This window comes from Notolepis coatsorum, assembly GCF_963971535.1.
Source record: "Notolepis coatsorum genome assembly, chromosome: 5".
Classification (NCBI taxonomy): Eukaryota; Metazoa; Chordata; class Actinopteri; order Aulopiformes; family Paralepididae; genus Notolepis; species Notolepis coatsorum.
The window spans coordinates 60,626,890-60,642,196 of NC_140169.1; the positions used below are offsets into that span (position 1 = coordinate 60,626,890).

The following is a 15,307-nucleotide window of genomic DNA, read 5'->3' on the forward strand; positions in this document are numbered from 1 at the left end:
GTCCAAAATATATCAGATATAAATTTCAAAGGTACCCAGCGTTCAATTAGGGTTTCACACACACCTGCGGCAGGGTTTGAAATAGGCCTGCCGCGATAAGCAATAAATCGATTAATTGCCGCGATAATTAAAATTAATGCAATGATTTTGACGGGCGCGATTAATTGCTATTTGCGCATTTGTTTTAATGAGGCGGAACCAGTGCCCCTTGTCAGTCACTGTCCGTGTGGGGGGCCGCTGGCCTTACTACAGAGCACAGCACGGGAGCTCCGTGGGGCAGTAGCAACGCCACATATAGCTTAACTACATTTCTCAATGGTGTTGCTCCTTTTAACCAAGTAGCGTTATTTATAGTGTAACGTTAGCTATTTTTAGACCCAAGTAGTTACTCGCTACTGCCCGGAGAAACTGGACTGCTAAATAAAGATGAAAGATCGAGTGTTGATTCTCATTCAATGCTAACAACATTAGCTAAATAGCTAACAAACGAAATACAACGTATAGCATAGCTACAACACAGAATAACGTTAATACAATTACATGCATCATTGTTTACAATGAACGGGTGGGGCTAGTCAAAGGACTGGACACGGGGACAAGTTAAACATGAATTAATTTATTATAACGTAGTAGGTAGTTTCGAGTCGTGCTGCAGTGCCTACGCACCACAGCTATTCTATTATATACTGCTTTGACGCTTCCTCCTCATCGTTGATTGCCTGTAGTAGCTGCATCTAACGTTAGTAGCTAACGTTAAAACTAACCTAAAGTTAGTTGTTCACCAACAATCTCAATATTTGTTTTATCATTAGCTCAAAAACACAACCGGACGAGACAAGTTGGCCGCTCATAGGTGCCGCTAGGATAATAACAACAATACTTCCGGTCCGGTCGGTGGGCTTCAAAATAAAAGTCTAAAACACCGGAAAAGACGGAGCGGTGGGCTTCAAAATAAAAGTTTTGGGAAATAAATTTCTCAAAAAAAAATTCTCTAACCGGTCGCAATAATATCGCTTATCGCGATATTTTCAGGGGCAATTAATCGCCCAGCAAAATGTGTTATCGTGGCAGGCCTAGTTTGAAAGCTCGGCATTGCTAATAAACATTTTAAATCATTTTAATAAAACGAGTGTACTCACAGAGCGAGCCTTGGCAAAATGGCTGGTGCGTCCAGCAATCACTGCGCTCCCTATCGGTCCCTGTTGGTCATTACAACAATAAACAGGAGACGCGCTCAGCAGATTCTACCCTGTAATGGCCTATAGGTAATGACCAACAGGGACCGATAGGGAGCGCAGTGATTGCTGGACGCACCAGGCATGTCACAAAAGCAGTAGAAGAAGAAGAAGCCATTTTGCCAAGGCTCGCTCAGTGAGTACACTCGTTTTATAAAAATGATTTAAAATGTATTGCCCACATCTGCGGTTGATAACGCTAGCCAAGTTAGCTGTACACACATACACAGTGGGCCAGTTGTAGGGGTGTAACAATGCATCGCAATGCATCGATCCTACTTTGCAATATTTACAAAACATGACATTGTTTTCGAACTCTAGCCATGGGGAAATGTTTAGCCAATTCACGTTAAATTTGTATGTCTTCCCTCCGGCTCCAGTGGGTGTAGCTTCGCTAGCTACAGTGGCTACATTGGGTGCTACAGTGGGTGTAGCCTCGGTAGCTTGGCCAACTTCGCTAGCATGCTGGCTAGCGTCAGTATCTTGGTTAACGTTAACGTTAACCATCACCTCTGTAACATGAGCTGCCTCACCTGACTTCTCATTCTCCGGTATCTTTCGCGCAAAATAAAAATGAATGGGCTTCGACATGGCTGTATTGTCTGACTCAGACAGTGACGCTGATCGTTACTTTCAGTTTCCAGTCGCGTGACCACAGGAAACTACTGTGATTGGAACGTTTATGCGGCTGTGAACTGTGGGACTTGTAGTTTTTTAACGATTCTCGCAGCGGAGAAAAAAAAGGACGAATGAGTACTTGATTTTGCAGGATCGCACACACATATTTTTAGGGGCATATGCGAGCAATATGGTTGCACTGTAGAGCCCTGGCTGTGCTCCATGTGTACCAGTCATGCTCACCAATCAGAAGTGCTGTGCTCCATGTGTACCAGTCATGCTCACCAATCAGAAGTGCTGTGCTCCATGTGTACCAGTCATGCTCACCAATCAGAAGTGCTGTGCTCCATGTGTACCAGTCATGCTCACCAATCAGAAGTGCTGTGCTCTACCTGTACCAGCCATGCTGACCAATCAGAAGTGCTGTGCTCTACGTGGTCCAGTCCTGCTCACCAATCAGAAGTATCCCAAGGTAGCTAGCTACGTATACGCCCAACAACAGCACGTGAAGCGCCTGTGTGTGAAGACGTTACAGCAGTCCAGAGTGCGCTTATTCGGTCAACATGTTTCAGTGCAGTGAAAACTGAGTCCAACGTGTTGAGCTTAGCATCCTCGTCATTCCTGTATGCCCACATCGCGGTAAAACATAAACTAAGTTAGCTGATAACGCTAACTAAGCTAAGCTAGCTAACCCTGCTCACAGACAGGATGTGGGCCCCGACATTTTTAAATATTTTTTTAATATATTAACCCATTCCGTACCAACCACGAGTATAGTCGGGTTAACTAGCCAACTGTTCCGTGCCAATCACGAGTATAGTCGGGTTTTAATCGTTATTTCTTTTATTAGCGATATCTATACATTTTCATCCATCCAACCTGATGTTATCATTGGGAATGGGTCTGAGCTCGCAAAAGGGCAAATACCGCCGCCTATCGTCTCCCGGATGGTATTGCACATCATTGGATTTCTCCGGTCCCGGTTTTCCTTCTCGGGCATGCAGCTGGATACTATTGCATTGACTGAGGACACTCAGAGCAGCGTCGATTATGTGTTTTGGACTATAACATTTTATCAATAAACGCGATCGATATTTGGAATGGTGATCAGGAATTGGATTAATCTTGTTGCAGAACATCTGATGTGAGGTAAGGAATTTATGTTATGAATCTTGGGTTAATCAGATGTTCCTATCACCACCATCGGAGCGTGTGTGTGTGTGACGTTAGCGCTGAGCAAGTCACGAATAAGCGATTTTTCAGCCTGCTTTTGTATCGTGCATAAGGACTGGAGTTGTACCGATACCAGTATCGGAAATGCCTCCGATACTGCCTAAAATGCTGGTATTGGTATCGGCGAGTACCCTCTAATTCTGCGCTCCGATACCATATGATGTAATTTATAAACAACACATGCGGTATCCTCCTACTGAGAGTGAGCATTATAAAACAAACGTGTTTTTAATCGACCGTGAATTAAAGTGTCAATGCTGTTTGTCATTTAAACAGCAGATACTTTCTTAAATGCCATCGTCCCGACAGCAGTGTGACAGGGAGCTCTGATGTATTCGCTTGCTGGTATTATTAGCATTAGCTGAAGAGCTAACCGAAAAGCTAGTTTTACCTTTAACGTTACCTTGGCTAAAGTTGGGGCTATTCATAATCCAGCAATAATGGCTGCAGACCTGCAAGCAAAGTACAGCAAGTTGGCAAAGGAGTATTCCAAGGTAAATCACTTTTTCACCACTAACGTTATATTGTCTTGTTTCCATCTAACCTAGCTTGCGTTAACTGCTAGCTCATGCTAACGTGGCTAACTGATCAACCTCTCCCACACATGCACGCAATTAATGACATAATGTGGACAGCCATGATACCGGTGACAATGTTTAGCTTTTAGTGCCAAATGATAAGAGTCTGAGGCGGAGTCTCAAAAGAGAATGTTGAATATTCATTGTGCATTAAAAATCACAACAGCCTCTGCTACTACAGTAGCTAACCTAAACGGAGCCGATTGGATAGGAAGTGCAACAACGTGTAACCTCCGTGCGGAATCAATGTCACAACAACCTTTCCGTGGGTGAACTCATTGAGCATACATTAATACTAATCTATACAATCACCTGTTGTTGAATAAATACCATTACTTTATAGTTATTACTAAAAAACAGTATATTTAAAACGGTAGCTGTAAAAAATAAATAAATAAATAAAAAAAAGTTTTATAATTTATATAAATTCTTTTCTTTTTTTAATGTATGCACTGGTATCGGTATCGGTATCTGCCGATACCCAAATCTTAGGTATCGGAATCGGATCTGGAAGGAAAAATTGGTATCGGAACATCTCTAATAAGGACACGTATACTCTCGATAATCTAGCGTTTATTTGAAAACTATTCATAAATCAGCAGAAAAATTACAACGTTTTTTTTTTTTTTTTTTATGTTTTTCCCCCTCCTTTTTCCTCCGATTTTCTCCCATCCCAATGTTAGTCGTTACGCCAATTCCCAATCCCCTTCCTGGTCGCTGCGCACTTACCCCCCACAGTCGGTCTGGGAGAGTGGAGGCTACCACGTGCTTCCTCCGACACACGTCCAGCCAATCAACCGCTTCTTTTCACTTGGCAGCGCGGATTCTCACTGAGAGGGCGTAGCGTGTGGAAGGATCACACTATCCCACTTAGATCCTATCCGTGCTTAGCAGGCGCCCCGACCGAACTGTAGGAGTCGCTGTTTACAACGACCCGGACCCACCCCGCCAGCTTCTCCTGGATTCGAACAGGCGAATCCAGCCGCTCCGGGGTTGGTGACGAACGCAATCTCCGTTACGCCACCTGACCGCCCCTCAAAATTACAACGTGTTTTGTGTATTCCAGTAAAGGGCGATAATCGCGGATTTCTCTGGAATTACTAGAAATCTCAAACTATACTCTTATTCAAATCGGTATAAAACGGAAATGTACAGATGAAAAAACAATCCGTTTCGTACATGTTGACTGCAAGCAAGTCATTGATAAGCGACGGGTGTATTAGACCCATAGCCATAATTTAAGATATAGTTTAAGCGTTCGCAAATATCCCTGTCCTCCCATTGAGTAAAGTGCTGGCATAGAAGCCATAATTCGGTCATATGGGCGTGGCTCTGAATGAGTTAAGGCTGTCAAAGTTAACGCGCTAACGCACAATTCTTTTAACGCCACTATTTTTTTTAACGCATGCTTAACGTTTTAATTATATATATATATATATATATATATATTTTTTTTACTAGACTTCACTCCGGTGTATTATTGATACTATGTTTGTTTCTGACTCAAAGTGTGAGTGAGAGAGTGAGAGAGAGAGATTCAGCCCTTGTGTGGGTGAATATAACAAGTTCCTAACGTTTTCATGCACACTTTATTCATTGTTTTAAATTATAATTTTCTTTTGTTATTTTGTGTATCACTCTGTTTTGAATTTGATGCACATTTTCTATGCATGAGGGTCATCCTTTTGTGTTAAATGGCTGCATAAAGCAAGCATTTGTTGACTCATGTTGATAAGAGTATTAAAACTTGAAAAAGATCCGTTTAAGGGCAGATTTAGAACAGATAAAAAATATGCAATTAATTTGCGATTAATCGCGAGTTAACTGGACAATCATGCAATTAATCAGATTAAATATTTTAATCGATTGACAGCCTTAATATATATATATATATATATATATATATATATATCTTACTGAAAGGTTTTAAGTCTATAGTCTAACCCTATAGGAACATTTGATCTCTTACTGAAAGGTTTTAAGTCTATAGTCTAACCCTATAGGAACATTTGGTCTCTTACTGAAAGGTTTTAAGTCTACAGTGAGGCTAACCCTATAGGAACTAGGCTTGGGCGGTATCCTTATTTTCAAACCGGCAAACCTTTATGTTATAATACCCCGGTGCACGGTATTTGACGGTATGACTTTCATTTTCATCCGCGGGGGGGGGGGGGGGGGGGGGGGGTTACGTGTTACCAAGTAAACAAATCATTGTCAGCTCTCAGAACGGTAGTCCCGCACCGGTAGAAGCCCGCACCGTTTTAGCGTTAGCATCTAGCCTATAGCCATGGCAGACTATTTGATTCCTTAAGGGCTAGAAATTGCCTGGGTTTTGGTCATATGCTCCCGAAATGCTCCCGTTGTTTGGCTACTTCTATGTGCAGTGAAAACTACTCGAATGCTTTATAACCTAGTCATTGATTTAGTTCAGGGTAATCTAAGATTAGACGCAGAGCTAACACTACTTAACGTGAGCTAACGCTAGTTATTCAAGCTCAGTAGCTCACAGAGAGAGATAAACAGCTGACAGCGGATAGTACAGGACGGTACAAATACAATAAAAAGGCGGGTGGGGGCTGTTGTGTAAACCTTGTACTCTTTAGTTCACATATAATAATTTAGTTCACATATAATAAGAGACTGATTGCGCCACAACAACACTGCTCTCGTCACAACGCTTTACGGTATTTTCACAGCACTGTCGCAACATTACCGTAAAACGTGAACACCGTTGTGACCCACTCGCTCCACTAGAGCGGTCTCGCCCTCTGCTGGCGCGTGTGTGCACTACACTCAGTGTGTGCACTACACTCAAAACTCTGTTTCACTGTTATAGAAACTGAAGCGCATCTGTGATTTTGACGGTGACGGACGGTATTGAAAATCAATACCGTAGGTATTTCTAAATACCCTGGTATACCTTAATACCGTCATACCGCCCAAGCCTAATAGGAACATTTGGTCTCTTACTGAAAGGTTTTAAGTCTATAGGGAGGTGTAGTGGTTACTTCCTGGGCTATATGGAGGTGTAGTGGTTACTTCCTGGGCTATAGGGAGGTGGTTACTTCCTGGTCTATAGGGAGGTGTAGTGGTTACTTCCTGGGCTATATGGAGGTGTAGTGGTTACTCCCTGGTCTATATGGAGGTGGTTACTTCCTGGTCTATAGGGAGGTGGTTACTTCCTGGTCTATAGGGAGGTGTAGTGGTTACTTCCTGGTCTATAGGGAGGTGTAGTGGTTACTTCCTGGTCTATAGGGAGGTGTAGTGGTTACTTCCTGGTCTATAGGGAGGTGTAGTGGTTACATCATTGCTGTTTTTTCCGCGGTCCACCCTCGGTCCAACGCAATGTATTTGCCCATTGCCCATTTCTAAATCGCCTTGTTTAAAACAAATAAAGCATTTGCATGGTGTCCCTTTATGTGCGTATTCATCCACGATCTATAGCTCAACATGAAAATATTTGCAATTAATCGTAAAGGTAGCAACATAACAGCGTTTATATTTTCGTTCACTGGGAAACTACACTGCTATTTGGTGCTGCTGACTAACGTCACTATAGCGTAGACTCCTGGCTTTAGTCGCAGACCTAGGATCAATTTTCCCTTACATAACATAAGCTTAACAATTCGTACAATGGGAAAATAACACCCTGAATCTGTGGCTAGTATCTGTTTCACCCAACACTAGTTTATCTCTAAAGGTAACCACCATTTAAAAAATATTTGTATTTATAATTTAAATCATATAACGTTATTTCGCTGCATATTAAATCACTGTAAATACTAATGTAAATCATTGTTTCGTTGTACATATTGTGTATAGTTTATAACATTATTGTTTTTTACGTAACGTCTGTAGCTAGCTAGCTAGCTTGCTAGCCGGCATGATGCGTGCAGTCTAACCACAGGTCTGAGAAGAGGACCTGCACATTTTACTCTTTCCCGAAACTCCTCTACATGCCCTGATTTAAAATGGTTCACGACTAGGGATGGGTACCGAATTCGGTACTTTTGAGGTACCGAACCGAAACACGTCGGTACTACAGAGTATCGAATCAAGTGAGAAACCAAAAAAATAAAAAAATAAAATCTTTATAAAAAAAATTTCTACTTCTTTTTTTTTTTTTTTTTTTACTTTTTTTCTTTTCATGTCAACGTTCACACGCACAATATATGCTTACCTAGGATTTGACTTGATTCAACAACAAAGCAGTCGGAGCAATGACAAGCCGAAAACTGTCGAAATTGTAGTTATTTGAAGTTTGGATTTTTTTTACGACTGAGGTAGGTAAATTAAATTTCTTGAGACTAAAGTACCGAAAAAAGGTACCGTTGGGTACCGGTATCGATTCACAGGTACCGGTACCGGTTCAAATGTGAAAGGTACCCATCCCTATTCACGACAGTAGACATTGCTAACGTCTAGTATGTTTAGCTATGTAACGTTAGCTAGCTAGCTTGGTATCAGCTGGCCGTGACGTGGATTAGGTGACAGCACTGAGCGACAGCCGTTCTACTGCCTACAAATTAAAAACCTTAAAACTACCTTTATTTCAACCAAAAATGCTTAAACAATAATGTTAGTGGTAGAAGGGAACTCATTTTGTGCAAAAATGGAAAGCTTGCCAATGTTCATGAGGCAAAATTGTCACAATAGCCGATAATCCATTTTCCCAATGATAAATCCCTATACGGGTGGAACAACCAGTGACGTCAGACTACACCTCCCTATAGTCTAACCCTATAGGAACATTTGGTCTCTAACTGAAAGGTTAAGGTCTAACCCAGCGTTTTCTTTGCATTTGTTATTATTAAAATGATAGTTTTCCACCTGGTAGCTGTGTGTATTTGCCATGTCTCGTCCCTTCATCAATGGAGGCCGGCACACCGTATTCCAATACACATCTCACTACATCCTGCACAGGTATAATCGTGGGAGGGGGCCGGTCTGGTCTTTTGTGTGTAACCTGGACTTGTTGTCAGAAGCGGTGCCGGTTGGCTGCGATGAAATGGGCTCTGCGCAAACCACCTGCTATACCACACTGAAGTGAGGGCAAAGTATTAAATCGTCTTTTTTAACTCCGAAGAACTGCAGATTTTCCTTGCAATGCAGACAAGAAACAAGTCACGTTAGAGAAATGTGCTGATAATGAGCTGGATTAAGAAACTCTGTTAGTGGCACTCCAGGATAATCAGCTGAGATTTTGGGGTATTTACTCTGCTTGATGGCTTTTTGTAGGAACAGAATGTTGCAAAAAATTATTTGAAGCCCATCATCTGTAGCCACTAGAAGGGCTCATTGAAGAATTTCGGAGGGAGAGCACGGACAATTTGGACAACTGGATCAAAGATCTGTTCATTACGCATGACTAGGGATGGGAATTGATAGGATTTTATAGATACGATTCCATTATCGATTCTGCTTATCGATTCGATTCTTTATCGATTCCCTTATCGATACCTGATCAATTTATAATTTACATAAATAAATTGGAAATGCAACAGAACTAAGCTGGTTAGAATAACAACATGCAACTTTACATTTCTGATTGTCATTTATTGTTGAGCCCCCATGTCAGAAAAATACAAAAACTGTAAAAAATAAAACATTAACTATAGCCTACACTTAAATAAAATAATGTATTTGAGATTCTCTTAAAATGTTTTTTTTTTTTTTATTCTTAAACTAATTTAATCTATTGAATAACAGGTCGTTATTCCTCTGACTTCTGACACACACACACACACACACACAGAGAGCTCCCTCGACTTGTGTTGCTACACGGACACATTTGTATGTTGCACCACGGTACTTCCTGACTTACAGAGTACAGACTAGTAAACAAACACTCAGTCTCTTATTATATGTGAACTAAAGAGTACAAGGTTTACACAACAGCCCCCACCCGCTGTTTTATTGTATTTGTAGTTGTACCTGTACTGTACTATCCGCTGTCAGCTGTTTATCTCTCTCTGAGAGCTTGATTAACTAGCGTTAGCCGTTAGCTCACGTTAGCTAGCGTTAGCTCCGCGGCTAATTTTAGCTCACCCTGAACTAAATCAATGACTAGGTTCTAAAGCATTCAAGTAGTTTTCACTGCACATAGAAGTAGCCAAACAGCGGGAGCATATTACCAAAACCCAGGCAATTTCCAGCCCTTAAGGAATCAAATAGAGTCTGCCATGGCTACATGCTAACGCTAACGTTATTGCGCAACTGTAGGAAAAACCTGGCAGCGATAAGGGAATCGAAAGTCACGGGAGCCACACCGTTCCAGGCATCGGCCAATTAGGATCCCCAATTTCGATTCCCATCCCTACGCATGACGCAGCAGGCCTCTGACTGTCTGAGCAGGAAGCGCTCAATGATCTTTCGTGTGAAGTCAAGTTTACTGCACAGGCTCTTGCAAAGTTCCATCAGTCCGGAACGACTACCCAGTGTTGTGTAATGCTGCGCTGATAAAGCTTGTCCCCTTCACATCAACATACCTATGTGAGGCCGGATTTTCAGAGTAGAAGCGGATCTCCGCCAAAGCGCACATGAACGCATTTTCTTCTGGCAACATATTTTGGCTAAATATGCCTCGTTTTATAAATGTGTAATTGTGTATACAGAAACAATTCCGTTGCTTTTGTTGATAATATTAATTAATTTCATTGATAACATAGTGTTTTTTTTTATCCACTTTTTCTCCCATTTTCTATATTTTTCTCCCATCCCAATTTCGTATCATCCAATTCAACCCTCCCCTGTCACGGACGCTGTTTCTTGCCTCCCACAAGCCGGCTGCAATGTGAACTAAGTCATACATAGCACAAGTCCCCTCCGGTACTTGAGGTAACAGCAGTCGCATCTTTTCACCTGCGCAGCTCGATCTCTCAGTGGCGAGGAGTAACGAGTGGGAGGCTCACGCTGCCCCCGACACTTCCTGATTCTACTGCGCAGGCGCACCAACCGACCTTTGGAGTCGCTGTCCACAACGCCCGATCCCCACCCATCAGTTTCCCACCCCCTAATACGGCCAATGTGTATTAGTATGGACGACCAGCTAAACTGAAAGCAAATGTGGAGCAGTTCGAGCCCAGCGTCTCCAGCATTGATAACAGTGTTGTAATTTAATTTAAATTTTCGAATAAATATGCATGATCAAGTTCAACAATGTGTGCTTTTATTTTGATATTCCTTATATAGCCGGTGTGATCTTACTGCGTTGTGTATTTTCGATTCGACCCCTGTTAAGGGATCGCCCTGAGTGAGAGTTGAACCCCGATCTCCCGCGTCGCGGGCGGCATCACAGACCACTATACCAAGAAGTGAATTCACTTCTTGCTTCCGGGTCTGGATGCCTCTGGGGAGTGAGTTTACTTGCAGTACCGCTTACCATCCACAGCCACTGAACTACTTGTACCATCGTGACTGTGGATATACTGCGGTACCTCCGTTACACTTATTTCCACGTTGGAATTACGCAATACATAACACTTAGTTTCAATGCCAATGTCGTTTGTTCATGCCGACCGTTCATTGCCAACGGCGCGATATGTCGTTTGTTTTTTTATTAGCGATTTGAATTCATATTTCATCAATCTAGTATCACATTAGTGCTGCAAACTCTCTCTGAGCTCCATTGGGAAAATACCGCCCCCTATCGTCTCCCGGATGGTAATGAACGCATTGGAATGGACTCAATGAAAATGGATGAGAAAAGAAAAATCCGGAATCCACATTTTACTTCTCAGGCAAGTAATCCGAGCCCATAGGACTCATTGTGGACCATCAGAACAGCGTGGAATACATATTTCCAGTATGCAGCGTTGGATCAATAAACGTGATAGATATTTGGAATGGCGATCAGGAATTGGAATAATCTTTTTGGAGAACATCTGATCTGAGGTAAGGAATCTATTTTACCAGTCTTAGGATAATCAGAGCTTTTTTCACAGATATCTGCGTTTGCTGTGTGTGTGTGTGTGTGTGTGTGTGTGTGTGTGTGTGTGTGTGTGTGTGTGTGTGTGTGTGTGTGTGTGTGTGTGTGTGTGTGTGTGTGTGTGTGTGTGTGTGTGTGTGTGTGTGTGTGTGTGTGTGTGTGTGTGTGTGTGTGTGTGTGTGTGTGTGTGTGTGTGTGTGTGTGTGTGTGTGTGTGTGTGTGTGTGTGTGTCAGGAAATGAGATTCGATATTTCAGCTTGCTAGGGGTGTAACGGTACACAAAATCCACTGTTCGGTACGTACCTTGGTTTTGAAGTCACGGTTCGGTATTATTTTCGGTACAGTGGGGGGGGGGGGGGGGGGAATACAAAATAAATTGCTTTTCATTTATCTATTTATAAGATATCTGAAGATTATTATATAGCAGATGACTTTGATACGTGTGCTTGTTTATACAGAGCCCCTTTCATGACTGTGATGCAAGCCCTGCTTGAATACAGGGGCAGGGCTTGCATCACAGTCACGAAAGGGGCTAGTTTATACAGAGCTGGTGGTATGACTTGCTGGCTGAAATACGGACGAGAGGGAACTAGGTAGTGGGGCTCTATTACACTCTATGCTCTATGTGCTTACACCCAGTGTTCTCGACAACGGAGTATGGTCGCAGATCTGCTGCTATAAAAACACCTATGGCGTTTGTTATTGCTTTGGCCCGGTCTGAATTAAATTTGCATATTCTTGGTATCTAGGGACATCTATGAACCTCGGTGAATGTATTCCCAGTGTCAGAAATATTGTGTCTATTACTAGGCTTGCTTAAATTGTGATGAAACAAACGAGAATATGAATTAAGATTTTTCTTTGCATCTTTGACAGTGAATAACACCATGCTAATAATGACCAGACATGAAGAACTGCCACTGATCTCGTTCAGTACCTTCTTGAGATCATGTGTACAAAACATCTAAGGAAATGAATAAAGGGAAGATGATTAAACCGAAGGTTCTGTAGATACAGTACTGAATTCTCACATCCGGACCAATGCTATTTGAAATATTATTATAGAATCGCAGAACCAAGTCGCACATATATTATCTTTCAAATGGCCGAGTTCAATTTGGATTTAGTATCGCCAGGCGTGCATAAGAACAGATAATGAAATCTACTGTAATGACTGTACTTTTTCTATTTTGACCAGGGTGCAACCGTTTTGGACCTGCATGCTTGTTGCCGTTTGTTGCTGCATGCTAAAAATAGGAAAGAGAAACTAACTGTGCTTCAATATTTGTCAATACCGTTACGTTTTGTGGCTTATTATCCTGAATAATAAGAGTTATTAAAAAAATGCATACAGAACTATGACGCTTGAAATCCCATAGAAGCTTTTAGGAAGTGTAGTTTTGAAAAATTCCAACGCAGATCCAGAGCTATGGATGTCTTCTACAAAATGGCCGCAAAAAACTACAATTCCCATGGTTCAAGGTTTTACAAAATGGTCGCCTCTTGCGAAATAAACAGACCATTTCGAAAAGTAAAATCTAAAATCTATCTAATAACACTTATTCCTAAACTAACATATTGATGATAATATACATTATAAATGCTGTTGTGACATGGTTATGATGTTTATACTTGAATACGTTTGAAAATAAAAACGATGCTTTTGAAGAACAGTCTGGAGATATTGATTTATGACTAGGGGTGGGACGATACATCGATCCAGATCGATATATCGATCTATTATCAATTATCAAATAGGATCGATGCAACGTAAAAAGATCGATTCATATTGCGATACTCTTTATTTTGAAAATCCCCTCGTGAGCATATCCGCCCGGCTGCACCAACAGTAGCTCCGCGCAGCTCAGCGTGTGTAGACGTTAGACAGCATTGCTTCAGAGTCCGCCTATTTTGCCCGAAATAAGTGCCTGTTGTTTTTTCCCCCACAAGGGGTCAAATGCATCTAACTTGCTTTCCATCCTCGCCATTCCTTTATGCCCACGCCGCGTTAAATACTGAAATTAACGCTGCGTTAGCATGAGCTAACTAAGCTAAGCTGATAGAGCGATAGAGAAAACAGCAGAGGTCCACTAGGGACTGGGAAGGAGGGGGGGTTACTGCATTCTCGAGATAGCCCCACTAACAGGATCTGGCCGGTACTGCACCTTCTGACTCCCGATATGCCTTTTCCAGCCAAAATACAGCGCTGTGATAGGATATTAATATCAGGAAAAAAGAAAAACGAACCAAAAACAGTGAACAGGAGGTCTATTTGTATTAAAAACAATAGATTATTTTTCATTTAAATGTCTGGAAGAGATCAAAAATAAAAATGTCAAATGATATTTCCATTGCCTTTTTTTTTTATTGATTTAAATGTTACTGATTGTGTTAAATGGGCATAAAATATCGTCTCATCGATCGCAGGCACCTGAATCGTATCGTATCGTGGCAGACTTTGTGATCGTATCGTTGTCCAAAGAATCGATATCGTATCGTATCGTGATGAAACTGGTGATTCCCACCCCTATTTATGACATGATCATTTGCGGTCCGCCAACGGACCGCACAGGCGGAAGAGGTTAACAGTTACTGCAGCACCCCTGAGTGGAACATGGAAAGCCAAATAAATAAACATAAACTTTCCCCCACTATACCGAAAACCCGTACCGAACCGTGACTTCAAAACCGAGGTGCGTACCGAACCGTGGTTTTTGTGTACCGTTACACCCCTAGTCTATAGTCTTAACCCTGTAGGAGTGTCTCTTACTGAAGGTTTTAAGTCTCATCGTCTAACCCTGTGTGAGAGTCTGTCATAGAGCTTAACCCTTTCACTGCTGCACTACCAAACGGTTAACCCTTTCACTGCGACAATAGACAGAAGGTTAACCCTTTCACTGCCACACAACAGCCGGTTAACCGTTGGTAGTATGATAGTAAAGGGTTAACCTTCTGTAGTGCGGCAGTGAAAGGGTTAATGACCAGGCCACGCGTGTGAGAGAGAGCAGAGCGACTGGCAATCGAATGCATGTCCAGTGAGCAGACCATGTGTCTAGTGATGTATATGGTGACTGGTAAAATTAGCCCATGAGCCCACGTGTCATAAAGAATGTCAACATCCGTATGGGTCTGTAATGTGAACGTCTAACTGTGAACACACACACGCACAGGGGGCGAAATTAAAGCCTGCCGCCCGCCAGGGGCGGTCAGTTTTTACCTTTGGCGCTTGCCACTGAGAGCCCTGCCCGGCGTGTTGACGTGTAGTTCATAACGATACTCTTATTTTGAAAATCTGTGCGGGTCTCATTTCCGGCCCAAGCGCAGCTAGAGTCATAATATCGATGGCTCCGGCAGTTAGCAGCATTCGGTTCGTATGATATTCTTATTTTGAAAAAAAAAGTGGCAACGAGTCATATCCGCCCAGCCGGGCCAGCCCTGCAGCGGGATGCTATTGGCTTCTGCTCGTATCAACACAGATGCCCGCAGCTCTAGTGCTAACGTTAAGCTCTCAGAATGGTAGCAGCTCGCCCGCAGCATCTAGTGCTAACGTTAAGCTCTCAGAATGGTAGCAGCTCGCCTGCAGCTCTAGATCGGACCTCCATGAGCTACCGTTACTGTTTAAACAATGACCCAGTCAACTATTCACTTTTAGTTTAATACATGACGAGGCATTGTCTAACGGTATCTAGCTGGCTAGCTACTGATATCAACATGCT

At 42.3% G+C, this 15,307-nt stretch overlaps 1 protein-coding gene across 1 annotated transcript in view; it reads left to right on the forward strand.

Annotated features, from left to right (window-relative positions):
* Positions 1-2,088: 2,088 nt before the first annotated feature.
* The window catches only part of LOC311228222 (POU domain, class 2, transcription factor 1-like), a gene marked incomplete at both ends in the record, with an annotated part of 67,508 nt that continues 54,289 nt past the window's right edge, over positions 2,089-15,307 (forward strand). Inside the window, one exon of the mRNA XM_084314133.1 lies at positions 2,089-2,410. Within this exon, the coding sequence (XP_084170259.1) occupies positions 2,089-2,410 (322 nt within the window). The remainder of the gene's footprint in view (positions 2,411-15,307) is intronic.